This window comes from Delphinapterus leucas, chromosome 12, assembly GCF_059928025.1.
Source record: "Delphinapterus leucas isolate spDelLeu-1000000601 "Yukka" chromosome 12, BTC_Dleu_Yukka2, whole genome shotgun sequence".
Classification (NCBI taxonomy): domain Eukaryota; kingdom Metazoa; phylum Chordata; class Mammalia; order Artiodactyla; family Monodontidae; genus Delphinapterus; species Delphinapterus leucas.
In genome coordinates, this window is record NC_143140.1 from 46139996 (window position 1) to 46167845 (window position 27850).

Below are 27850 nucleotides of genomic sequence, written 5' to 3' on the forward strand. Positions count from 1 at the left end.
GTAGAGTTTGGGGCTGAGAAAGGGGGAGGTGATTAAGGTCTGGAATTTGAGAGCTAAAGGTGCTAGATCCCGCTTGCTGCATTATGCATAGGTCAAGATTAATGGAACCAGTTAAGTTACTCTCCAGGTGATTGAGAAGGGTGGGAAATTTAGAGACTGAAATGGATCTCTGAACAGTCAATTAAGCCTTTGAGTGATTGAGAAGAAGATAAATACTAGGACAAAATCCATCCTAACAACTGGTTCTGTTATGTAAAACAAACCTACAGTATTTGAAATGCAACCAAGTCCGTTTTATATTAAGGCGAGTATAAACCAACTTAATCTTAGACCTGCCTCCAGCCCCAGATTATGTTTGGTATGAGCACAAAGAGCTGTACAGCATGAATGCACAAGGAATCAGTAGAGTGAGAAGGCTCACTGCCAGGGAAGTTTGGCACAAGAACTCTAAGAGGAAGGGGAAATTTCTCCCTCGTTGAATCAACTTTGGCTCTCTGGAATAGAGAACATGGAGAGAGAGGGACCAAGGAAAGCCAACCCTATTCTACTTGTTGATACCTTAACAAGCTGTTGATTTATAAAAGGGGATAAAGGGGTAAAGTGTGGGTAGCATTCTGTTCCTCTGAGTCAATCCTAATGAAGTAGGAGGTTCTTGAAGAAATTAATTTCCATTTAAATTCATGTGTGACCCTCTTCTAGAAACCTCCACTTGTTTTGGAATTTTTGTAGAGAATTTCAAATGATTCAGCAACAATAAGGTCTTTTTTGACATATTCTATTTCTTGAGTGTATGTCTTATGTTGAATGCCTTATTTCAGCTATAGAAATTTTCTCAAAATTGAAATGACTGATTACTTTCCTCTCCGTTTACTAATTTATTATGGAATAATAAATCATGATTCTTATACTTCCGAAGCAGTCAGGCTTTTAATCCAGGGTACTGTACTCCAGGATTCCTATGCCAAATTTCCTGGCAACGAAACAGTGGTCGATTCCAGGGCTTTTCTGACTTAAAGACAGAGTAGTTCTACTCAACAGAAAATGGAAACTTGCCCCTCCAGTGCAGCTTCTGAGCTTAACAAAAGGTGACAGGAGCAATGAAATGGGTGGATTTTACCCAGAGCATTTAGAACAAAGGAAAAAGAGTCTGTGCTCTGCTTGGGCCCCTCACACTCTGCCCCCCAACAAAAAGCATTTGAAAAGAGTGATTCTGCTTCTTCTTCAGAATGACTTTTAATTCTCTTACCATGGTCACCTTTTGATTATCTGTGAGCAGATTTTTTTCTTTTTTTTTTTTTTAATTTTTATTGGAATATAGTTGCTTTACAATGTTGTGTTAGTTTCTTCTGTACCGCAAGGTGAATCAGCTATACGTATACATATATCCCCTCTTTTTTGGATTTCCTTCTCACTTAGGTCACCACAGAGCATTGAGTAGAGTTCCCTGTGCTATGCAGTATGTTCTCTTTAGTTATCTATTTTATACATAGTATCAATAGTGTTTATATGTCAATCCCAGTCTCCCAATTCATCATCCGGTATTCATGGATACCGGTCCCCTTGGTATCCATACGTTTGTTCTCTACGTCTCTGTCTCTTTTTCTGCTTTGTAAATAAGATCGTCTATACCAGTTTTTTCAGATTCCACATATATGTGTTAATATATGATATTTGTTTTTTATTTTGCATCTTATCTGCTCTACATAGCATCCAACTGATGGGGCAGTTACCCAGAATTAAAGTCCCTTAAATTCTTTATCCCTACTCACTTGTAGGAGCTTATGTTTCTGTCTCCCCTCATGAGAGAAAAGGGGATACAATTCAAAGCATCTAAGCTTAATTTCTGTATTTTCTCCTGATCATTTTGATGCTACTCAAGGCACTCTTCCTTAAGATATGCCTCTGTGGTTAAAATTGAACTACACAAAGCTGAGCAGAACATGTTCTTCCATCCATGTGACATGATATTCTTGTAGCCCCAGAAGAAAACTCTGAATTTATCTCCCCTTTTACATTAAAAAATCATGTTTAATTTAGTGCCCTCTTTAGGCTGTAGCTTTTCCACGCAACTGCCTTTGACTACCAGGCTTTATCCCCCCTCAGTTTTATTGGTTAGGCTGAAATATTTTTCAAGTATGTTTATAATTCTCAATTATGTTTATAATTATAATGTGATCATTTTAATCACTGTATTTTTGTATAATCTATATCCTTGTGTGGTTTTTGTACATTCATTTTCTGAATATACCTGTTGCCAACCTTGGGTTGTATGTTCCAAACTTGATTTTTTTTTTTTGAAACTAGCTGACCTTCATCCCTTTTTAGAGTTTCACAGACATGGTTGTATTTCTGGGTATAGATTTTTAGTGTAAGGTAATGCTGCTGTCTTTTTAAATAGTTTCACTGGAAAACTGACAAGAGAGCCCTGGAGTTGCAGACTCACTGCTGTCACTCTAGTTTTTCTCCATTATAAGTGAATCGCCACCACCACCACCAGCCCCATTTAGAAGTTAAAGGCATTTTCTCTGGCTGAAATTTTTACAATAAAGTTGCATTCTTGAAATTTCCTACTTAAAGAAGTCCAGAGATCTTAGGTGTTTTTAAGAATAGATTTACAAATTTTCATGTATATCATAGTGACATTTTACCAAGAAAATGCTTCTGGATTAACTTGCATTGATTGTATTTTTATTCCATTTCCAAAAATGATTTGCAGCAACTTAGATTAAAATTATTTATCATACCTTCACCATAATCACTAAAATGGAAGAGATGGAAAATACAAAGTATTGGCAAGGATGTGGAACAAGTAGAATTTCTTGTACACTGCAAGTGAGAGGGTAAATTGCTACAACTCCTTTGGAAAACTGCTTGGCAGTATCTACTAAGCTGAATGTAGATATACCCTATGAATAGCAATTCTACTCCTAGTTATATACCCAGCAAACATATATACATGAGTTTACCAAAAGGCATGTACTAGAATGTTCACAGTAGAACTATTCACAGTGGTCCCAAACTATAAACTACACAAATGTTCATTGTTAGGGACTGAATTGTGTTCCCCCAAAATTCATAGGTGAAGCCCCAACCCCCAGTGGGACTGTATTTGGGGATAGGGCCTTAAAGGAGGCAATTAATTAAATGGGGTCATATGGGTGGAACCCTAATCTCATAGGACTCGTGTCCTTATAAGAAGAGGAAGAGACACCAGGGGAAAGACCACGTGAGGACACAGCAATAAGATGGCTACCTGCAAGCCAAGGAGATAAATCTCAAAAGAAATCAAACCTGCCGACTCCTTGATCTTAAGACTTCCAGCCTCCAGAACTGTGATAAAATAAATTTTTGTTGTTTAAGCTACCAGTTTGTGATATTCATTTGTGGCAGCCCTAGCAGACTAATACACTCATCAACAGTAGAATGATAATAAACTGTGGTATTTTCATGCAATAGGATATTACTGAACAGAAACAAAAATAAACAAACTACTTCTACATACATGGATGAATCTCACATAATATTGAGTAAACAAAGCCAGACACTTGCTAATAAAGGAAATGAGTTTATATGAAGCAATATGTACCCTAATATCCAATTTGAAAATGATTTAGGACACACTGTCATTGATTTGATCAATGTCAGTGCAAAATGAAAGACACTTTCCTATGTCTGGAATATTTGTTAACCAGCAAAGTTCAGGACTATCAGATTCGGTAATTAATACTTCTCGTTTTAAAAACCTTTAAGAAATAATAAAAATAAAAACCTTAAAAATGGTGACTTTTACATATTAAACTTCTGATGTATTTAAATTTTAAAATAATTTTATTTAGCATTTATTTTGTGTTAATGTTTCCTTCTAATGTTTTCTACTATCATAAGTCTTTATCAGGTAGAGAGCATTCTAACATGTTACTGAAATACATAATCTTGTCATAGTATATTGACTTATACTAGTGATAAGCCATGAATTTATTATTATTATGGAGTTTTTTGGACAGAAAACTGCTGAAACTTTTAGTATAATCCTATAATAGAAAAATGGTTCACTGTTTATTATTATTATGGGCACATTATTTGAGAACACATAAAGTATTGTGATAAATACAGAACTACTTAGGATTTCAGGAATTTTCCAGATTAATAACTTTTGGGAATTTGGAAACACTTTTTCTGGAATTCCCCGATTTTCCAGCTGTGTGATTACCTGCAACTCTCCTCTGGTTCTTCATGCCATAAGGACTGTAGGTTTTCTGTTGGAATTTTAGTTGCCCTGAGCAGTACTGATTTTATTGTCTTTAGTCTGAAAAAGCTGTGAAAATGAGTAACACTTCTCCCAAGTGTCAGCTTCTTCTAGAATCTGCCTGCTTCTGTTCACTTTCCAGTGCCTTCAGGTTACCTGTTTCTGTACTTTGTGCAGAGTTTACAGCTGCCATCAGCAGGAGAGTCAGCTAGGGCAGAGCTTAGTTTGCCCTACTAGAAGCATAACTCTTCTCCCTGTTCTGATAGAGCACAATTTCTACTATCTTCTTGAGAAGACTGCATGGGAAATATATTTTTTGAGGGCTCATCTGTCCAAAAATGTCCTTATTTTACTTGATTAATAGTTTGGGCATGGATAGTTTGACAGTAATGTTCCCTTCAAAACTTTTAGGCACTATGCCACTATCTTCACGTTTCCATTATTGCTGTTGCAAAGTTCGATGTGAAAGTTTCTTGATCTTTTGTATTTGACCTGTTTTTCCCTTCTGAAGTTGTTAGGATATTCTTTCTTTATTTCTAGTTTCCTGAAACTTCATAATAATGTGCCTTAGAATGGAGCTTTTCCCCCATTCTTTGTGCTGGGACTCTTTCAATTTAGAAAATCATGTCCTTCAGTTCTAAGAAATTTAATTTTCTTTCTTTCTTTGATAATTCCTCCCCCCCGCCAATAGTCTTTAGAACACCTCCTGGTTAGATATTGAACCTTCTGGATTTATCTTCTAATTCTTTTATTTTCTCTTTTATTTTCCATCTTTTTGTCTTTCTGCTCTATTTTCTGAAAGATTACTTCAACCTTTTTCCCTAAATTTTTTATTTAGCAGTCATATTCAGAGTTCTTTCTTATGCCCAAATTGTCCTTTTTGTTTATAGCATTTATGCAGTGCAATATGCCTATATAATAATAGGCATATTAGAGTGTATTTTTCCCCTTTTGGTCTCTGTATTTTTTTCTTTCCTTCCTCCAAGATCCTTTTCTCTATTTCTTTATTGTGATTTTTATCTTTTATCCTAGAGGATTTCCTTAAATGCCTAGAAATATTTGTTGTCCATTCACAAGAACGAAGCACTGAAAAGCTGATTAGAAGTTCTGTGTGCATAGATAGGGTTTTATTGATTGGTGGGCTTCACTAGATAAGGTGGCGGGTCAGGTTTTCCAATGAAGAACCCCCAAATGTCAGTATCTGCAGGTCTTTTTTTTTTTTTTTTTTTTTTTTTGCTATTGAGTTTCCTCCAATTTTTCTGTCTACTTCTTGGGATGGAAGCTTCCTGGACTGGTAGGGTTCTGGATGCTGAAGAGGTAAGGACTGTTGGTTTCACTGTTTACTTTGCAGAATTGTAGTACAGTGTCTCTCACCCTTTCTCAATGTTAAAAGTGTCCCAGACAGTAAACTTACCAGTTTCAGCTGGAGTGGAGGAATTATAGGAGTCTGGCTGTCCAGGTGAAAGGAGAGAATCTAAGGAACTGCCTTTGTCTTATTTTCAAACAATGCCTGTGTTTCCAGCCTGACCCCTCACCTGCATTTTTGAGTATATCTAGTAGTGCCAAACCTTTGGGGAGTTTGTGGTGAGGACTGGATTGCTTCATCTTGGCCCAGTACCCCACCTCCCACCTTCTGATTTCTCAATCTACTAAGGTCCTGCTCATCCAACTAAGGAAAGCAATGCCAGTCTTTTCTTCTTCCAGACTTCCCTAATCTTTCCAAGTGCTTCTCTAAGAATCACTTTCCCTCATCACTTGTTTTTTGGGGAGGGTAAATCACCCTCTTCTTTCCTAAGGGGAAGGGAGGGAAAAGGTTCTTATCACAAATACTAGACACGAAAGCCAGTGATTCCTGATCCTCCTTCCCCTCCTTAGAAAAACACTGTGGTGTGGGGAATAGGGGGGATTGTGGAGGAGGGTGGCATTTGGAATAGGGCTGGTTCCTCTCATTATTTAACCACAGGGGCAGGAGTCTGGATCCAGTTATTGGTGGCTTATTGGTGGTTCTCTTTAGAAATCTGAGTGTACTCAGCACTTCTGTCCATCAACTTTGAGCCTTAATTACAATTCCAGGACAAGAGGGAAACATTGCACAATGCAAAAAGTGCATAATGATCCATTGTATGGGTGTATCCAAATGTACTTCAAATTCCCCATTATTGGACATTTAGTTTCTTTTTCACTTTTTTGATGTTAGCAGTGTCACAGTGAACATCCTTGGAGTCGTTAAACATTATTATTTCCATAAGTGAGATTCCTGTGGGTGGAATAGCTGGGTGATATGATATGCATGTTTTTAATGCTTTTATTACATACTATCTGGTTACCTTGAACTCTTGTAACCAGTTTTACATTCCTCCCCGTGGTACATAAGAGGGTTCTTTTTCCCCTTACCTATGCTTGCTCCAGCTATTTTATCTTTTTCCTTATCTCTGCCAGTTTAGATAAAAGTATGGCCTCTCATGATTTTACATTGCATTTTTATCACTAGTAAGAATGAAACATTTTACACATGCTTTTTGCCTACTGAGCTTTTTTTATTAACGCAATTTGCCTGTTCAGGTCCTTTCACAGTTTTTCTATTGGGGTATTCAATTTTTTATATGTTGGCGTTTTTAATACATTGAAAATATTAGTCGTATGCCATAAATGTTGCCACTATGCTTCCCAATTTGATGTGTAATTTTATTTGTAATACTTTCTGTTATACAGAAAATTTAAATTTTTATGTATTCAGATCTTAGATAAAATGACTTAATTCTGAGTTTCAGTTTTCTCTTCAGTAAAAACATGATAATACATACTACATGGTAAGGTGGATATGGTTTAGGTAAATTAACTGCTACATAATAGTTGCTCAAGAAATGATAGCTTTTTTTATTCCGTGTGACACATTGAAAAAGTTCAGAATCATCCAAATTTTTTACTAGAATTAAAAAACATAGTCAAAGATATTTAAACCAGATATGAACCTGAATATTAAGTGAAACTCTGTATCTTTTAGGCCAGTATAGACAGGTAACTTTTAATTTCTCTTTTTTACTAGTCTAATTTTTGTTCTTAAAAAAATTAATGAGCTCTGATTGATGGATCCTCTTAAGTAGGGAAATCTGAAGTCTGAGTGGAGTGTGAGAAGACTAGTGTTTTCTTCTAAGTTATTGTTAAGGGATTATGAATATATTCATTTCTGGTAATGATTTTTTTCATAGCATCATTATTTATTTTATATCAATATAGATACATCTGATAAAACCAAAATAACACACTAGCCCCTCCTGCTTTTAAGACAATATGCAAATAAGGTTTCTGTTCCCCAGCAGGTCACTAGAGCTTCTTACTCCCTGAGGTCAAGTGCAAGTTGGCTTAGATAGATAACAGTCTGTTCAGTTGCGAGCTACATAAAATGCTTTTATGAATGTTTATTTTTAGGCCACTTTACACCAATAATTTTTTTTATTTTACATGTTGTAACTTCTGAGTAACTTTTTTTTTAATTAATTAATTTATTTATTTATTTTTGGTTGCATTGGGTCTTGTTGGGTCTTCGTTGCTGCTTGCGGGTTTTCCCTAGTTGTGGCGAGCCAGGGCTACTCTTCTTTGCAGTGTGCGGACTTCTCATTGCGGTGGCTCCTCTTGTTGCGGAGCACAGGCTCTAGGTGTGCAGGCTCAGTAGTTGTGGCTCGCAGGCTCAGTAGTTGTGGCACACAGGGTTAGTTGCTCTGCGGCATGTGGGATCTTCCCGGACCAGGGCTCGAACCTGTGTCCCCTGCATTGGAAGGCGGATTCTTAACCACTGCTCCATCAGGGAAGTCCCTGAGTAACTTTTTATGATAATATAATAGAATTCTTATAAGGTACCATTATAATAAAAATAATTTTATCATTTCACATATAATTTCACTATAAATGAAATCACATATAGCAATTTCATAGATGTGGCCTAACTAAAGTCTAGTGAGCCATATTTTAATATTATAGTATATTTGAGCACAGAGTAACAAAGAAATCACCACTGAGGAAGTTTATAAGCAATTGTTTGTTAACCAAATATGCTTTGAGAAACATGACTGTCTTCTATTTTAGTTATTTTTCAGAATTCAGTTCTCCCCCTCTATTAGGTAACATGCCTAACCTAAGGACAGGTTAACTTTCTGAAAGGCAGCAGATGTCCTGGGTGGCTGACATTGCTTTCTTCTTTATATATCCCTTAAAAAGTAGCTCCCTTCTCCATCAGTTGTATGTGTGTACATCTCCATTGCAAGGTGGAGATGATTCCAAATGAATTCCTATGAATGATGTTGGCAAAGCCATCTAAACATACATGTGCTTGGTGTGGGCATTGACATTTGCTTGTATGATTTCTTTGTACTTTAAAATTGTTTAGTCTCTATAATCACTATTTCTGTAGTGTAATTTTATTACTTTAATACAGCTCTATTCAAATATCATACAAGCCTTTATATAAGTCAAATAGCATTCCCCTGCAAAGCCAACCATTGCAAATGATATTTTTAAGATCCTTGAGGTGGAGTGGTTATTACTTGAAATGTGACAGTTCCAAACCCTTCATAATGACTGTGTGCTTTTACTGTAGAACATTTGAAGAATTAGGTGCTTATGTGTTAAATGCTTGCCACCTGATAATTATCTCAAGGGAGAAATTATTTTGGTTTAGTTTAAGCTTAATCTAAAGAAAAAATAATTTATCATATTAGTTTTCAGTAAGACTTTATTAAGACGGATGTCCAGAATGGAGGTTAATTTCTTCCACTCCTAGATAAGAGTGATTTGTGTGTCAAAATTAAGCATATTGGCAGGTCATCCTGTATAAGTTTATATATAGAGTTGAAGTAAACTTATATTTTAACTTGAAGTTTTTTTTTAACAACGTTTATTTCTTCTGTCAGTTATTTTTATTTTATTGACTGTTAATTTATCAGTCTTTTTTTTTAAAAAAAAAAAAAAGTGAGAGGAAGAAAAGCCATAGTATTATCACATTTTGTGTATGTGGGTTCCCTAAACCATATGGTGATTTCTAATTAGAATACAAAGGATTCTTTGTCGAGACTAACTTCATAGTAGCTGCAATGGTGGGCATCACAGAAGGAGAGAGTTTTCTTGAGTTTCCGACAAGGACACTTTTGAGAGAAACTGTGTGGTCTATAATCGTCCTTATACTCAAAGTCTGATAAAGTTATTGATGTGCAGATCAAGTTGGTATTTTGAAGCTGGTAATTTAATTCTGCATGTTTGATCCTCTCAGTCAGTGGCTTGGCTTGATTTTTTTAAAAGGCAGATTCAGTATTTAATTTCACATGTACCCTCGCAGTAGAGATTTCAAAGGATACTTTGCTGGATGCTTGACTGCCTTGTCTATTTGCTCTTGTTTTGCATGCAAGAGAGAGCCAGAAGCCTTTCTTCTCATTGTGTACACATAGTATTAATGGATTTACTCTGCCTGTATCGTCTCATTACTGAAAACAGCCAGAAGCACAGAAGTCTTTCAGTGTATGCAAATAAGGCAGAATCATCTACCTGAGAGTTAATATTCTCTGCTTTTAAGTGTATTCTAAATCTGATGTTTGTATTTAGAGCATAACATCCTGTTCTTTTTTTTTATGGGCAAAAAGCTAAGCAGGCTCAGGCAGCTGTTTGATGTTGGCTTCGAGTGTTATTAATTTCATATTCTATTATTCTTTTCACTGTAGCACAAGTGAAGCTGATGTGGAGGCTGTCATGGATAAGTTGTTTGATGAGCTGGCTCAGAAACAAAATGATTGTACGTAAGTTAATTTCTCTTGAAAGAGAATACATTTAGAACACAATGCCCAATCTCCACTGACCAATTAATAAGTTCCATTGCTGTATATGGGTTGATGCCACACTCAAGTGGCAGTCATTGTATCAGCATTTTGTCTAATTTATGTGTTGAATCATGTGCTATTATTCATCAAGCTATGCATTTCCTATCTGTAAGAGATGAATTTTATAGTAATTATCCAGACAAGATTGAGTCTTTGTTCATGTTCCCATAGTAACTAGACCAAGGATTCTAAAAGTGCAAGGCAGAGAGCTGCGGCTGAATAAAGCCTGTGGAACCATTGCCGACTGCACATTTGAAGAGCTATGTGAGAGAGTGAGTATCCAGACATGTTCAGACTCATTGGCCTTTTCACATGTTAAAATACTTCATATTTCCCTCTCTTCCTGTTTCAGATTTTAAAATACAATTCACAGAGTCAGAACTGATTTAAAACTCTCATTAAGAGAAATACTCATGTATATATACCCATGTGCTTTTTATAGATACTGGCACGAAATTTACTCTTAGAAGGGCTCGAAAACAAAATTAGAAACAGAGAGAACTGTCAGCTATTGCTGGAAGCAAAACTAAAATCAGCTTTAGGGATATTTTGTAAAAGTCAAACATAAGAAAATTTTTTTAAAAAATGAGGTGAGGTTAGTACCAGGGGAAAGGAAGATGAAGTAATAATACCATGATCCAAGGAGGTATGACATAAAAGAATTTCCATTCCTTGTTCTTATGGCTCATCTGTTATTGTCATAATATCTGACCTATTTGGGCCAAGGTCAAAGAAAGTGAATTTTTATAACTGTGACATCTATATTATATAACAATATATCCAACAGAGAAAAAAATATGTACATATATATTCATATAAATGAGAAAGATGTTGATTACAGATTAATTTTAGATATGAATTATGTCTTTTTTTTTTTTTTTTTGCGGTACACAGGCCTTTTACTATTGTGGCCTCTTCCATTGTGGAGCACAGGCTCCAGACGCACAGGCTCAGCGGCCATGGCTCACAGGCCCAGCCGTTCCGCGGCATGTGGGATCTTCTGGGACCAGGGCACGAACCCACGTCCCCTGCATTGGCAGGCGGACTCTCAACCACTGCGCCACCAGGGAAGCCCTGAATTCTATCTTTTAAAAGCTCTGGGAATTCTCAGTACTCAATGGGTATTCAATTGACTGTAAATCTTGAGAAAAACAAAGCCAGTTACATATATCTTTAAGCATAATATCTCAATTATGTATAAATTATCATTCCAACTAGTCTCTCTGATTTATCTTGAATTTTAGGTAGCTAAAAAAGAATTGTTTTTCAGGGGGAAGAGAAAGTATTTTTTATACCTGCTAGCCATTTTATGACGACTTTTCTTAAAAACTAGTGACTTCATTACTTCTAAATTTGTAATTTTCAAACCAGAGAGAGAATCCAATCTACAAATGCTATCACAGAAATAAAGCACTTCAAGACCAATAAGGACTAGGATGAATTAGAATCCTCTGACAAGGTGATAATGTCAGTCTCTGGTTGTAAAGGTTATTCTGTGTGATACGGACGCTTCACACTTCTATTGCATCTATCTCATCAAGGTCCTAATAACCTAATATCTTCAGCCATAATTTTATTAAGGCTTCCATTTAAGTTTTACTTACTTTGCCACTTGAGAAAAATCTTATATATCTGAGAAGCTCCCCCCACTTCCATAGAAGGGGACCTAGTGAGGAAAGGGGAAGGACAGACCTGTTGCGTCTTGAGGTGGTAAGGCAAAGGTGGTCTCTTGGAGCAGCTACTGAGTATTTATCTCTATTTTTTATGTGCTCATTATTTCAGGAGACTTAGTACCAGGAAAAAGCCACTAATCAGAGACCAACATCGTTATAGTCTTTTGTATCGGGGTGGTGAGGAAGAAGATTGTTTGGGACTTTATCTTGAAAAATTAAGATAATACTTATAAAAATAGATATTTTTATCTTATTTGACAAAAATATGGACTATAATAACAACTAAGAACTAAATTCCTAAAATAAACAGTGAACAAATTACTATTTATTTTTGGCATAACTTTCTTGACAAAATTTTAGGATGATAAACTAGTATATCCTACACTTCATGATTGGTTGTTCGAGTACATGGAAAATCATGTTTATAAAAACATTTAAGGATATCATCGGTTTTTTCAAAGTCCTGTTTTAATTCATGAATATTTCAGTTACTTTCTTTTAAAGTTTTTTTTTTCTTTTAAAGTTTTTATGTTGTCACTATCCTTGTTGAGTTTTTTCTTCTTCAGTTAGCCAGATCTTCATTTCTCAGTGGCTTTGCATGGATAGATTTGCTTTATATCCATATTGTAATTGTAGGATGTTTACTATGTCAGACTGGATGACTGACATTAAACATTGATATGATAGGTTGGATTAAGTACTAGTATTAAGCTGTGATGGAAGTTTGAGGAAGGGTTACATTTTAAAAATTGAGGTATAATTGACCTATAACATTATATTAGTTTCAGGTGTACAACATAATGATTCAGTATTTGTATACATTGCAAAATGATCACCACAATAAATCTAGTTAACATCAGTCACCTTATATAATTGCAAAAAATTTTTTTCTTGTGATGAGAACTTTTAAGATCTATCTTCTAAGCAATTTTCAAATCTGCAATACAATATTATTAATTATAGCTACCATGCTATACATTATACCCCCATGACTTATTTATTTTATAACTAAAAGTTTGTACCTTTTGACCCCTTTCACCCATTTCTCCCACCCCCCAACCCCCACCTCTGGCAACTACCAATCTGCTCTCTGTATGTATGAGCTTGTTTTTTTGTTTTCATTTTTTTAGATTCCACATATAAGTGAGCCCATACAGTTTGTCTTTCTCTCTCTGACTTATTTCATTTAGCATAACGCCCTCAAGGTCCATTCATGTTGTTGCAAGTGGCAAGATTTCTTTTTTTTTTTATGGCTGAATAATATTACAGTATATAGATATACCACACTTGCTTTCATCCATTGATGGATACTTAAGTTGTTTCCATGTCTTGGCTATTGTAAATAATGCTGCAGTGAACATGTGGTGCATATATCTCTTCAAGTTAGTGTTTTTGTTTTCTTTAGATAAATACTCAGAAGTGGAATTGCTAGATCATATCTATTTTTAATTTTTTGAGGAACCTGCATACTATTCTCCATAGTGTCTGTACCAATTTACATTCCTACCAACAGCACACAAGGGTTCCCTTCTCTCCACATCCTTACCAACGCTTGTTATTTCTTGTCTTTTTGATAGCCATTCTAAATGGTGTGAGGTGATATCTCACTGTGGATTTGGATTGCATTTCCCTGAAGATTAGTGATGTTAAACATCTCTTCATGTATCTGTTCGGTGTCTGCGTTTTCTTTGGAACAATATCTATTCAGATCATCTGCCCATTTTTATTTTAATTAATTAATTTTTGGCTGCATTGGGTCTTCATTGCTGCACACAGGCTTTCTCTAGCTGCGGCGAGGGGGCTACTCTTCATTGCGGTGCACGGGCTTCTCATTGTGGTGGCTTCTCTTTTCTGTGGAGCACAGGCTCTAGGCGTGTGGGCTTCAGTAGTTGTGGCTCACAGGCTCTAGAGCACAGGCTCAGTAGTTGTGGCACACGGACTTAGTTGCTCTGCGGTGTGTGGAATCTTCCCGCACCAGGGCTCGAACCCTTGTCCCCTGCATTGGCAGGCAGATTCTTAACCACTGCGCCACCAGGGAAGTCCCATCTGCCCATTTCTAATTGGATTTTTTTGTTGTTGTTATTAAATTGGGTGAGTTCTTCATATGTTTTGGATATTAACCCCTTATCAGATATATGTTTTGCAGATATTTTCTTCCATTCAATAGGTTGCCTTTTCATTTTGTTGATGGTTTCCTTTGCTGGGCAAAGCTTTTTAGTCTGATGTATTCCTGCTTTATTTTGGCTTTTGTTGCTTTTGTTTTTGGTGTCAGATTCAAAGAGTCATCACCAAGGCCTACGTCAAGGAGCTTACTGCCTGTGTTTTCTTCTAAGAGTTTTATGGTTTCAGGTTTATGTTCAATTTTTTAATCCATTTTGAGTTAATTTTTGTGTATGGTGTAAGATAGTGATCAAGTTTCATTCTTTTGCGTATGACTGTCCAGTTTTCACACCACCATTTATTGAAGAAACTGTCCTTTCCCCATTGTATATTCTTGGCTCCTTTGTCATAAATTAATTGACCATATATATGGATTCATTTCTGGGTTCTCTATTCTGTTGTACTGATCTATGCATCTGTTTTTATGCCAATACCATGCTGTTTTGGTTACTATAGCTTTCTAATATAGTTTGAAATCAGGGAGCATGATGCTTCCAGGCCTGTTCTTTCTCAGTATTCCTTTGGCTATTCAGGGTATTCTGTGGTTCCATATAAATTTTAGGATTGTTTGTTCTATTTTTGTGAAAAATAACACTGGAATTTTGATAGGGATTGCATTGAATCTATAATTGCTTTGGGTAGTATGGACATTTTAACAATATTAATTCTTCTAATCCATGAGCATGGACTATCCTTTCATTTATTTGTATCTTTAATTTCTTTCATTAATCTCTTGTAGTTTTCAGTATATAGGTGTTTCACTTCCTTAGTTAAATTTATTCTCAGGCATTTTATTCTTTTTGATGCAATTGTAAATGGGATTGTTTTCTTAATTTCTCTTTCTGATAGTTGGTTGTTAGTGTATAGAAACACAACAAATTTTGTATATGATTTTGTGTTCTGCGACTTTACTGAATTCTTTTTATTAGTTCTAATAGTTTTTTTGGTGGAGTCTTTAGGGTATTCTACATACAATATCATGTCATCTGCAAACAGTGACAGTCTTACTTCTTCCCTTCAATTTGGATGCATTTTATTTCTTCTTCTTGCCTAATTGCTCTGGCTAGGGCTTCCAATACTATGTTGAATGAAAGTGCTGAGAGTGGGCATCTTTGTGTTGTTCTTGATCTGAGAGGAAAAGCTTTTAGCTTTTTACTGTAGAGTCTGATGTTAGCTGTGGGCTTGTTACATATGGCCTTTATTATGTTGAGGTACATTACCTCTGTATCTACTTTGTTTAAAGTTTTTATTATAAATGATGTTGAATTTTGTCAAATGCTTTTTCTGCATCTATTGAGATGATTAAATGATTTTTATCCTTCATTTTGTTAATGTGGTGTGTCAGATTGATTTGCATATGTTGAACCATCCTTGTATCACTGGAATAAATCCCATTTTAATATTGCGTGTGATCCTTTTAATGTATTATTGAACTTGGTTTGCTAATATTTTGTTGGGGATTTTTGCATCTATGTTCAGCAGGGATATTGGCCTGTAATTTTCTTTTCTTGTGGTATCCTTGTCTGGTTTTGGTATCAGGGTAATGCTGGACTCATAAAATGTATTTGGAAGTGTTACTGCTTCTGTTTTTTAGAAGAGTTTGGGAAGTATTGGTGTCAATTCTTCTTTGAATGTTTGGTAGAATTCACCAATGAAGCTCTCTGGTCTTGGACTTTTGTTTGTTGGGAGGTTTTTGATTATTTATTCAATTTCACTGCTAAATTTTCTATTTTTTCACAATTCAGTCTTGGTATGTTGTATGCTTCTAGGAATTTATCCATTTCCTCCAGGTTGTCAAATTTGTGGGTATATAATTGTTCATGAGTCTCTTTTTTTAAATTTAATTTTTAATTGAAATATAGTTGATTAACGATGTTGTGCCAATCTCTGCTGTACAGCAGAGTGACTTAGTTATGCACATACAGACATTCTTTTTTTTAAATATTCTTTTCCACTGTGGTTTATCACAGGATATTGAATATAGTTCCCTGTGCTATACAGTAGGACCTTGTTGTTTATCCATCCTATATATAATAGTTTACATCTGCTATTCCCACACTCCCAGTCCTTCCAGCCCCCACCCCCTCCCCCTTGGCAACGACAAGTCTGTTCTTTATGTCTGTGAGTCTGTTTCTATTTTGTAGATACGTTCATTTGTGCCATATTTTAGATTCCACATATAAGTGATATCATATGGTATTTGTGTTTCTCTTTCTGACTTCACTTAGTATGATAATCTCTAGTTGCATCCATGTTGCTGCAAGTGGATGCACTTCGTTCCTTTTTATGGCTGAGTAATATTCCATTGTATATATGTACCACATCATCTTTATCCATTCATCTGTCGATGGACATTTAGGTTGTTTCTATGTTTTGGCTATTGTGAATAGTGCTACTATGAACACATAATAGTCTCTTTTATCCTTTGTATTTCTGTGGTATCAATTGTAACATCTCCTTTTTAATTTCTGATGTTAGTTATTTGAGTCCTCTCTCTTTTTCTCTTGGTGAATCTAGCTAAAGGTCTGTCAATTTTATGTTTTCAAAGAACCGACTCTTAGTTTTTTTGATCTTTTCTATTGTCTTTGTAGTCTCTATTTTATTATTTCCACTCTGATCTTTGTTATTTCTGGAAGGGCTACATTTCTAAGTGGTCAGTTTATTTGTAACTATTTTCTTGTTATGATGATTTTGCATTTCTTTGCAAACTTATAACTATGGCAATTCAGATATAGAGCCCTTTGCATGAAGAAGACTCTTAAAATCATTGTACTTTCAGATGTAGCCTAAAACTCTTCATTAGTTATAATGATATTATGAGCCAGGCTAAATAGCTGCCACAAACCACTCAGTAAAGAAGAAGGTACGTCCGGCTGAAGGTAAAGAGGCAGGCATCTAGTGTGTCTGGGACAGTCCCAGCGTCACGTTGCCCTTCTAGATTTCTGGGAGGCTCTTGAAGTCTGAGACTCAGCCAACCACCCATCCTGACATTATCATGAGAAACACCTTCGGCAAGGAGTGGATGGGTTGATAGCCTATAACCATTATTTTTGAACCATGGCCCTTTGCAAGAAAAAATAATATATTTATAGACATATATATTAGGTAGAAACTTATCTATTAGTATCTTAATAGCTTAAAGGAGGTTTAAACTCTAAACCCTTGACGTATGCCATAAGTAAAGCTAAAAAGGCCTGGGCTATTACCCTCTTCTCACACCTGTACCCCTCCCAGCACCAAGCACAGTTCCTCAGATCTGGAATCCAGCAGGTTAACATCTAATCTTTTGTTATCTGTGGGATTCTTATTCTCTGCAAATCAACAATTCAACACTGTCATGCTCAGAGAAGCAGTCTCAATTAGGAGACCCTATAGCACCTGCATAGTAATAATAGGAAATATTACCATGTATCAGGCATCGTTCTAAGTACTTTATATGTATTAATTCATTTTATACTTACAATAGGTAGGTACTATTATTGTCCCCATTTATAGGTGGAGAAATTGAGGCACCAAGATGTTAAGTTACTTTCCCAAGATCACATAGCGAGTAAGTGGCAGAGCCAGGACTTGAACTCCTTGGTAGTCTAGGAGTCAGATTCTGTGCTCTTAATCACTACAGTATATCTGAAAATGTTCTGGAAAAGTTCTACATCAAACCTTTAATATAATTCTGGTTCTACCATGAAGTACAATCAGATACTTTGTGAATTCCCACATCTGAGCTAAGCTTTGAGCCCTTTATAAAGCGTGAAGCTGGCTGGGGAACAAGATATCCTCCAGTCTGAGAGACCCGCCTCTCTGCTAGAACCTTAGTGCAGAACTGTCCAATTCATATGCCTTGGCATGCCCACTGGGAATGGGCCCAGCTACTGACCCCTCCATCCTCCTGAAGGCAATATAGGGCCTGTGCCTCCAGGACAGGGACCTCAAGCCTTAGGCAGCCTCATTCCTTTACTCCTTAGTGAAAATATTATCATTTTTTTCTCCTGGCCATGATATTAAAAAGGTTGGGAAGCCTTGCTTTAGAGAACTATGGGAGGGTAAAAGAGAATATGTTTGGGTGGTCTTTGTTCCCTGTCATTACCTCCATATCAGAGGCATGGTAAAGGAAAGTGAGGCAGATTCATTTCTCCAGACATGACATGAGCTTTAGGGATTCCTTTCCTTTCCTTGACATAGTTACTTGGCTCAATCAGAGGGTAATGGAGAAGTCAGAAATGTCATCACTTAAGTCAGTGGTTTTTGAAGTGCAGTTCTTAGGCATCTAGGGGTCCTGAAACCCTTTCAGAGGTCCTGGAGGTCAAAACTCTGTATAATAATACTATGATACTGTTTGCCTTTTCCACTGTGGTAACATTTGCAGTAATGGTGCAAAAGCAATGGTGGATAAAACTGCTGGTGCTTTAGCATGAATCAAGGCAATGGCACCAAACCATGTTATATTCTTCATTGCCCATGAAGAATACTTACAGTTCCACTTTAAAATGTCCTTGAAGAAGCAGTAATTAAAAATGATTAATATTGTTAAATCTTAACCCTTGAGAACATGTCTTTTTATTTTTTCTTTTAAAAAAAATTTATTTTTTGGCTGCATTGGGTCTTCGTTGCTGCGTGCGGGCTTTCCCTAGTTGCGGCGAGCGGGGGGCTATGCTTCGTTGTGGTGTGCGGGCTTCTCATTGCAGTGGCATCTCTTGTTGCGGAGCAGGGCTCTAGGCGTGCAGGCTTCAGTAGTTGTGGCTCGCGGGCTCTAGAGTGTAGGCTCAGTAGTTGTGGCGCATGGGCTTAGTTGCTCCGCAGCATTTGGGATCTTCCCAGACCAGGGCTCGAACCCTTGTCGCCTACATTGGCAATCGGATTCTTAATCACTGCACCACCAGGGAAGCCCTGAGAACATGTCTTTTTTTTTAGAACATGTCTTTTTAATACTCACTCTCATGAAGGAAGTACACATAAAGCTCTTCTGCTATGTACCAAATACAGTGGCTGTCTTTAGGAAAAGCACTTGTGCAATTGTTTGAGTTGCTAGCTAAACTAGTCACTTTTTTCTTGGAACACCATTTTCACTTGGAAGAATAAGTGACAGATAGACTACAGTTATTCAGGTTTGGCAGACATTTTCTCATAGTGTTTGACAGACATTTTCTTGAAAATGAACAAAGTATCGATAAAACTGTCACTTTAAGAAAACAACTGCAAGTATTTGTTGCCAATGATAAAAATTTGAGCAAACAAGTAAAAAATAGAATTTTGGAAAACTTGTTGCTGCCACCATGAACTTGGCACCTCTTCCCAATTCTTAAGTATTTTTTTCTGATGAGATTGATGGTGATATTAACAAATGCTAAGTTTTGGTATTGTATAATCAAATGTGTCAACATTTAGAAGATATGCATTACTCTTTGAATGAATATTTTCCAATAACCAATGCATACTCTTACAAAATCATGCATGACGAAGGTCTATTTAAAATGCAAGAAAGACTAATAATGGATTTTAATATAACAGAATTTAAAAATACACTAATATTGTTTCAGACTCTACATTGCAACTATTATTTAAAAAATTACTTCTTGTCAAGTTTTTAAAAAATTTTAAATAGACTATATTTTAGAAGTTTTAAGCTTACAGAAAAATTGAGGAGGTAGTCCTGAGAGTTTCCATATACTCCCAAATCCAACTTCCCCTGTTATTAACATCTTACATTAGTATGGTATATTCATTACAATTAATGAACCAATATTGATATGATTAACTAAAGTCCATATATTATTCACACTTTCTTAGTTTTTACCCAGTATCCTTTTTCTGTTCCAGGATCCCATCCAGGATACCACATTACCTTTAGTTATCTTGCCTCCTTAGATTCCTCTTGGTCGTGACAGTTTCTCAGACTTGCCTTGTTTTTGATGACCCTGACAGTTTTGAGGAATACTGGTCATTTATTTTGTAGATTGTCCCTCAAATGGGATTTGTCTGATGTTTTTCTCATGATTTGACTGGAATTGTGGGCTTTGGGAGGAAGATCACAGAGGTTAAGTGCTATTTTCATCAGATCATATCAAGGGTACCTATTATCAACATGACTTATCACTGTTGATGTTAACCTTGATCACACTTGTCTGAGGTAGTGTTTGTCTCCAGTATAAAGTTATTCTTTTCCCCTTCTTTCCATAGTGAGCTCTTTGGAAGGAAGTTCTTGTTGAGTTTTCATGTAGCAGCAAAGAAGAAAATCCACAATTATCTAACAAGGCTGTTAAAATACTTTTCCCTGGGCTTCCCTGGTGGTGCAGTAGTTGAGAGTCTGCCTGCCGATGCAGGACACGGGTTCGTGCTCCGGTCCGGGAGGATCCCACATGCCGCAGAGCAGCTGGGCCCGTGGGCCATGGCTGCTGGGCCTGTGCGTCCGGAGCCTGTGCTTCGCAACGGGAGGGGCCGCGGCAGTGAGAGGCCCGTGTACTGCAAAAAAAAAAAAAAAAACTTTTCCCTTTTCCAACTACATATTTGTGTGAGGCTAGATTTTCTTATATGATTCAACCAAAGCAACATATCACAATAGTTTGACTGTAGAAGCAGGTATGAGAATTCTACCATCTTCTATTATGCTGGACATTAAAGAGATTTGCCAAAAGTATAAAACAATGCTACTCTTCTTACTATTTTCATTTTAGAAATATAATTATTTTCATAAAAATGTTATTTCTGTTAATTTTATGGGTTGAATATAATGGTTTTATCATTGTTTTTAAAATAAATTAATAAATATTTTAAAATTTTCTCAGTTTTTATTTCTAATACAGTAACTATTGGGAGATATAACCCACATAAGCAAAAGCTCATGGGCTCCTCAGTAATTTTTAAGAGTGCTAGGGGGTCCGGAAACCAAAAAGTTTGAGAACTACTTTCTTTAGAGTTAAATTTCTGTGGACCTAAAACGAAAGTACCCTATTCAAAGAAAGCAGACCAAAACTAAATTCTAAAGGCTTAACAAGTAAACTGACTATACCTCAATTTTTCTTATTGAGAAATGTAATTTTTACACCTGCAGAAAATTGTTTCCTCAACTGATAACTGTGCCCACAAGTAACTGTTTGCAAGAGTAGTTTGTTATTTGTGTCTTAAAAATAATTACAGGTAGCCAGGTGTGTTTGTAAAAAGTCTGAGCAGAAAAATATACCAGTTGATGCAGATGCATGGGTGTATACATTGTTCATTATCAACTTTTTGTTCATTAGCTTTCTTCTTTGGGTCTTAGTATTCAAGGAATGGAGATCCATCAGATATGTGTTTTGGCTTTCAACTATTAGTCTTTATTATATCATATTAGTTTGTATATTGTTAGACTTATCGAACTGTATCGAATAGAATCCTTGGGGGAGTTGCTAAAAGACGTTTCCCTTCTCTTTCTCTGTTCTGTCTCTATTTCATTTCATGTATTCCAAATGAAACCACTGATTGGGAACTACTTCTGGTTTGTGTCCTTGGTACACTCTCAGTAAATACTAAAGGATGAATAGCTTTTATCTCTACTATTTGGCCAAGAGTCAAGGCTGATGGTGTTTGGATGCCAATGGTGGTGATTAGCATCAGGGAGTAAGGGCATTAATCACCAGAGCTGAGGCAGCCCAGGAATCTCCTTAGCCCTTTACCTTCCCAGCAGCAAAACCGTTCTGGTAGCATTGCTGATCCGTGTGTGTCCTTTTCCCAAATATTCTGACCTCTGGTAATACCATGTGCAAATAAGGCAGTCTGCTAGCCTGGCTAAAGCATAGGGAACAGGTAGGGCAGAAGTGAGGTAGCAAAGAGCTTAGTATAGAATGGGTCAGATTCTTGAAGGGTAGAATGTGAATCCAATGTCAAAAATGAGTCCTAAGTCTTTCTTTCCTTTGTCTTTCCCTGTCCTCATTCCTAGTCAGCCCTTAAGCTAAAGAGTCATAGTCTTGGTGTAAAAAGGCACCTTGAAAGCCATCTTATCTAACCATTCAACTAATCCTGAATCCTCCCTACAAACCCATGCTTGCCTTGCTGTGCCAGTTTGAGGGGTACAGTTAAATGTGTGAGAAGGAATATAGGGCATATGCAGTAAGATGTCAAATTTCAACATACATCTTGGAGCCAGCTGTTTCATATTGGCCCTCCGAATTATAAAGAAGGTTTTTGGAATAAAACCTCATAATAGACCTATACCATAATTTGATTTAAAAAGTTAAGGTGTATACAAGTAACTTTTTTTTTTTTTTTTTTGCGGTACGTGGGCCTCTCACTGTTGTGGCCTCTCCCGTTGCGGAGCACAGGCTCTGGACGCGCAGGCTCAGCGGCCATGGCTCACGGGCCCAGCCGCTCCACGGTATGTGGGATCTTCCCGGACCAGGGCACGAACCCGTGTCCCCTGCATCGGCAGGTGGACTCTCAACCACTGCGCCACCAGGGAAGCCCTATACAAGTAACTTTTAACCTGAATTTACATAATTATCCTGAAATTCTGTAAATGAAAGAAAAAGAATTCTCTATAAGGTTAGAAGTTAGACTGAAGGATCAGTTTTTACTAATTGTTGATGATGATTTGTCTCTTCCAGGGAAATAACTATATATTGGGTTAAAATTGTTATGTTTTTTGTGTTTTATTATTTTAAAGGAAAAAGGACTTTAAGAGAAATGCCCATTAAAAAGGAGCTAGATTAGGACTTCCCTGGTGGCTCAGTGGTTAAGGATCCACCTGCCAATGCAGGGGACACGGGTTCGAGCCCTGGTCTGGGAAGATCCCACATGCCACAGAGCAACTAAGCCCGTGTGCTACAACTACTGAGTCTGTGCTTTAGAGCCTGTGAGCCACAACTACTGAGCCAGCGTGCTGCAACTACTGAAGCCTGCGTGCCTAGAAGCCCGTACTCTGCAACAAGAGAAGCCACTGCAACGAGAAGCCCGCGCATTGCAACGAAGGGTAGCCCCTGCTCGCCGCAACTAGAGAAAGCCCACGCTCAGCAACGAAGACCCAACGCAGCCAATAAGTAAATAAATAAATAAATAAATTTTATATTAAAAAAAGGGGGCTAGATTAGAAGTTAGAAAACTGTGGCCACTTAAAATAATTGTGGTCATTTCCATGATAAAAAGGGAGATGAGAAGAATCTGAAGGAATGGAGAAAAGCTGGGTGGAGAGAGTGCCTTCCAAGTTTCTTCACATGGGAAGTTTTCTGTTGCAGGACTCACTGTGAGTCTGAGTAGTCTTGCTCAGCTTCTGTTCCCAAACTGGGGTGAGAACAGCTCCTTAGCTGATGCAGTGAATATGGCAACAAAAATTTTAAGCTCTGCAGGCCATGGACTTCTCAGACTCAGCTGCCTGAAGCTTCTCTAAGGGAGAAAATTTGCTTTCATTTTCTTGAATATATTTATGTTGTGCTGCTAACTGAAGCGATTTAAAAATGTATTTGTCATACAGAGTGAAGTAAGTCAGAGAAAAACAACTATCATGTAATATTGCTTATATGTGGAATGTAGAAAAATGGTACAGATGAACTTATTTGCAAAGCAGAAATAGAGACACAGAAGCAGAAGGAGAGAACAAACTTGTGGATACCAAGGCGGGGAAGGGGGGTGGGTGAGATGAATTGGGAGACTGGGATTGACATATATACACTACTATGTATAAAACAGATAACTAATGAGAACCTTCGGTATAGCACAGGGAGCTCTACTCAATGCTCTGTAGTGACCTAAATGGGAAGGAAATCTAAAAAAGAGGGGATATATGTATACATATAGCTGATTCACTTTGCTGTACAGCAGAAACTAACACAACATTGTAAAGCAACTATACTCCAATAATTTAAAAAAAAAAATGTATCCAGTCCCTATAATGGGGAGAAGTTGCCTCAGAATTCCCAGGGGACCTCAAGGGAAGAGTCCGTGTGCTAAGAACTGTATACCTTCAACATGTCCTCTTTCTTAGGAATAAAATTATTTTGAGAATCAGAGCTAGTAGTAGGCGCAACTCCTCATATTCCTCTCAAGACCTCTTCTCCTCTAGGAAGGCATGACAAACTAATATTTAGTATTTGCTTTGGTCTTTGGGAGGAATGTGTCTGTCTGCTCAGACAATGATTAAGAAGTATGAATTAAAACTTTAAAAATTAAAGTGGTCATTGGACTTACCTGGTGGTGCAGTGGTTAAGAATCCACCTGCCAATGCAAGGGACACAGGTTCGAGCCCTGGTCTGGGAAGATCCCACATGCCGTGGAGCAACTAAGCCCGTGTGCCGCAACTACTGAGGCTGCACTCTAGAGCCTGCGAGCCACAACTACTGAGCCCACGTGCCACAACTACTGAAGCCCACGTGCATAGAGCCCATGCTCTGCAACAAGAGAAGCCACTGCAATGAGAAGATGGCGCACTGCAATGAAGAGTAGCCCCTGCTGGCCACAACTAGAGAAAGCCCAAGGGCGGCAACGAAGACCCAACACAGCCAAAAAAAAAAAAAATTAAAGTGGTCATTAACTTTGTAAAATGAGAGTTTTAAAAAAGAATTTAAAGTACGTGATCTCACTTGGCTTTTAATAACACATGTATCACAGCCCTAAATAATTATTGGGAATAGTTCTCTAAACAGAAGACCTATACAATGAGATGATGGGTAAAGGGTTGAGAAAATCTAGGCCGATCAATTAACATGACTATGAAACACTTTAAAAGTACTTGCTTGATTTTTAAAAAAGCTTTAACACTGATGACTTTTCTAATGCTCACTTCCAACTGGCTTGATTTTTTTTTAAATAGAAAAATGTTTTAATCAAGTAATTGTTTGATCTGTAATTTTTAAGTTTTTCTGTTTCTCATCATAAAGTACATGATTTGATATACTCCATAGTACCTTCCCCTAGATTAGATCAGTTACTCAGAATTATAATTAATAATTAATTAAAGTAATTAAAGTAATTAATAATTACATTGCTAGTTAGAATATTCAATAAGGTACATCTCACTAGATATATTATTACTTTGAGATGTATTTTATAGAAAAAAGTTTGAGAATTATTAGAATATACTGTTTTGTTTCTTAAAATAACTTGTGAAGATACTGTGGAGTCAGGCAAAAGATTTTGAGAAAAAAACTAGAAGTGAGGTATAGTGTTAAGAAATCATAAGATTGCCATGTATTTTAGGGTGTGGACTAGAAAAAAAAGCACAACGTGAGAACTGTGAGTTCAGTTTTATTTGGGGACTTACTGAGGACTATAGCCCAGGAGACAACCTCTCAGATAGCTCTAAGGAACTGCTCCAAAGAGGTAAGGGGTAGATCAGTATATATACGATTTTGGCAAAGAGGATACGTGCAATCAAGCATACATCAAGGTTGCTGCTAGTAATGAGGAGCAGATGTCTCCATTAACGATTTTAGTGCTTTTCTAAGTATGAGAAAATGCAAGAAATTGAGTAAAATCTATCTGAAAATATCTATGTGCAGGCCTGTTCTGCCAGTTTTCCCAGAGCATAGAGTGCCTCCTTCCTGATCTCCACCCTGAACTCCTTTCAGGCTGTGTTAAAGGTCAGTGACTACCTTGACTAGTGACTTCATTCTTGTAGAACCAGATGGTAAGCAACATTATTTGTTGTCAAGGGTCAAGTATTACTTAACTCATTTATCTTTTATTGTTAATCAAGAAATATATGTTATGTAAGATTTCCCTCCCAAGACTGCTACAATGATTCAGTGGTCAGCAACTATTTAAGTGCTTCCATATCTGTATGCCACTATGTTATGAAGAATATAAAAGGAGTGAAAGAAGTTTTTTCAAAGAGTTTACAATTTAGTAAACGAAATAACATGAACCAAATACCAAACAATGCAGTAGAGTGGAAAGAGGCCCAATTGAATCAAGAAATATGAATCCGAATCGTTACTGACACTGTGTAGCTGAATGGCCTTAGGCAGGTCACTTAACCTCTCTGGGTCCAAGTACCTCATCTGTAAAATGCATAATGTGATCAGCTAGTTTCTGTCACTCCTTTCAGCTGTAATGGTATTTTAAAGAGCCGTGCTCCCTAGTTAAATACATTATTATGAGTGCATCAGGAGTTAAAGGTAAGGATAATAAGGATTGGGAAGGCTCTGAGGAGACATGAGATTTAAGGAGGAAAATAATCTTGCTTGAAAGGTGAGTAGAATTTAGACAAGCAGAGTGAAGGTATTTCAGCCATGATCTGAAGCCAAGCACCAAATGTTTCAGGAGGAAGAGAAGAAACTTGCCTAATAAGAGCAGAGTGCATGTTGGAGAGAAAAGGGAAGAATGAAAATCCTAGACAGATTCGCCATAAAATCAGGCAGCGAAGTATAGACTTCTTACCCTGATCCACAGGGTACATCTACAGAGGTTTTGAGCAGGAACATGGTACATAAAGTAATGTTTTAGGAAAATTAATGGGGCAGTAAACTCTAGGAAAGGTTGTAACTTTGACCAGCATGTTCTAGTGGATCAGCAAATAGTATCTCCTCTTGGGAATGTCATCCTTTTAGGAAGGAAACTTGCTAAATAAATAAACCAACGTGCTAGATATTTGTTTAAGTAACCTTTAAAGCTGGATAACAGGGACTTCCCTGGCAGTGCAGTGGTTAAGACTCCATGCTTCCACTGCAGGGGGTGTGGGTTTGATCCCTGGCCTGGGAAGTAAGATGCCACATGCCCTGTGGTCAAGGAAGGAAGGGAGGGAGGGAGGGAAAGAAAGAGAGAGAGGGAGGAAGGGAGGGAGAAAGGAAGGAAGGAAGGGAGGGAGGGAGAGAAGCAGGGTAACAGAGAGAGCCCTACCCATTTTATATTTTATGTCCCTTTTCCCCAGTCATTCAGTAGATGTTTACCGAGTACAGTAGTCCCTCTTTATCTGTGGTGGACACCTGAAACCATGGATACTATTAAGCCTATATATACTATTGTTTTTCCTATACATACATAACTATGATAAAGTTTAACTTATAAATTAAGCATAGTAAGAAATTGACAATAAATAATAAAATAGCTTAATTATAACAATATACTATAATAAAAGTTATGTGAATGTGGTCTCTCTCTCTCTCTCAAAGTACCTTATTGTACAAATTTAATTCCTTTTCCATCTTAACTAGGCACTTATCATGCACTGTGGCTGTAACTTTTTCAGTTTGAGGTGCAAGAGCAAAGTTAGCATGAATTTCTTTTTCCTTCACAATATTCCAGATAGAAGATTCATTCTTACTGTAGATCTTAGCAACCTCAGCATATGGTTTTTTTCTTTCCTTATTAAGTCGAGAACTTTTACCTTTTCACTTAAAGGAAGCACTTTACGGTTTCTCTTTGGCATATCCGAATTGCCAGCATTACTCCTTTTGCACTCTGGGGCCATTATTAAGTAAAATAGAGGTTACTTCAACATAAGCACTGGGATACCAAGAGAGTCGATCCGATACCTGAGATGGCTACTAAGTGACTAATGGCGGGATACCCTGGACAAAGGGGAGATTCATATTCTGAATGGGACCGTACAAGATTTCATCACACTGCTCATGTGTGCAATCTAGAATTTTACAAATTGTTTATTTCTGGAATTTTCCATTTAAAATTTTCTGACCAGCGTTCACCACAGGTAAGTGAAACCATGGAAAGTGAGACCTACTGTACTTAATGGAAAGCTGGCATAGTTCTAGGTGCTATAGGGGGTAACAAGATGAATTAAGAGTCAGTCACCATAGTTAGTCTTAATTTAGAGGAGAAAACGTGACTAGTATATAGATCACCAGAATGTGAGACAGATTATAATTAGTACCACAGGATCTGTGTGACCTGAATGCTGTGGGTAGTAAAGAGGAAGTGAGCCTTGAGGGCTGGATGGTTGGAGACTCGGCTGGTGCAGGGGAGAGGAAGAAGGGGTGGTTGTTTGG

The 27850-nt window shown here is 37.1% G+C and overlaps 1 protein-coding gene across 3 annotated transcripts in view; it reads left to right on the top strand.

Moving 5' to 3' along the window:
* The window catches only part of AFG1L (AFG1 like ATPase), a 193585-nt gene that overhangs the window by 138133 nt on the left and 27602 nt on the right, over window positions 1-27850 (top strand). For 2 of the 3 annotated variants that reach the window (XM_089921918.1, XM_022553925.2), the window contains 2 exons: window positions 9955-10025; window positions 10282-10382. In XM_089921918.1, coding sequence (XP_089778044.1) covers window positions 9955-10025; window positions 10282-10382 — 172 coding nt within the window. Of the gene's footprint in view, window positions 1-9954; window positions 10026-10281; window positions 10383-11004; window positions 22952-27850 lie in introns of all 3 variants that reach the window. The other variant, XR_016395162.1, reaches the window with a different exon arrangement.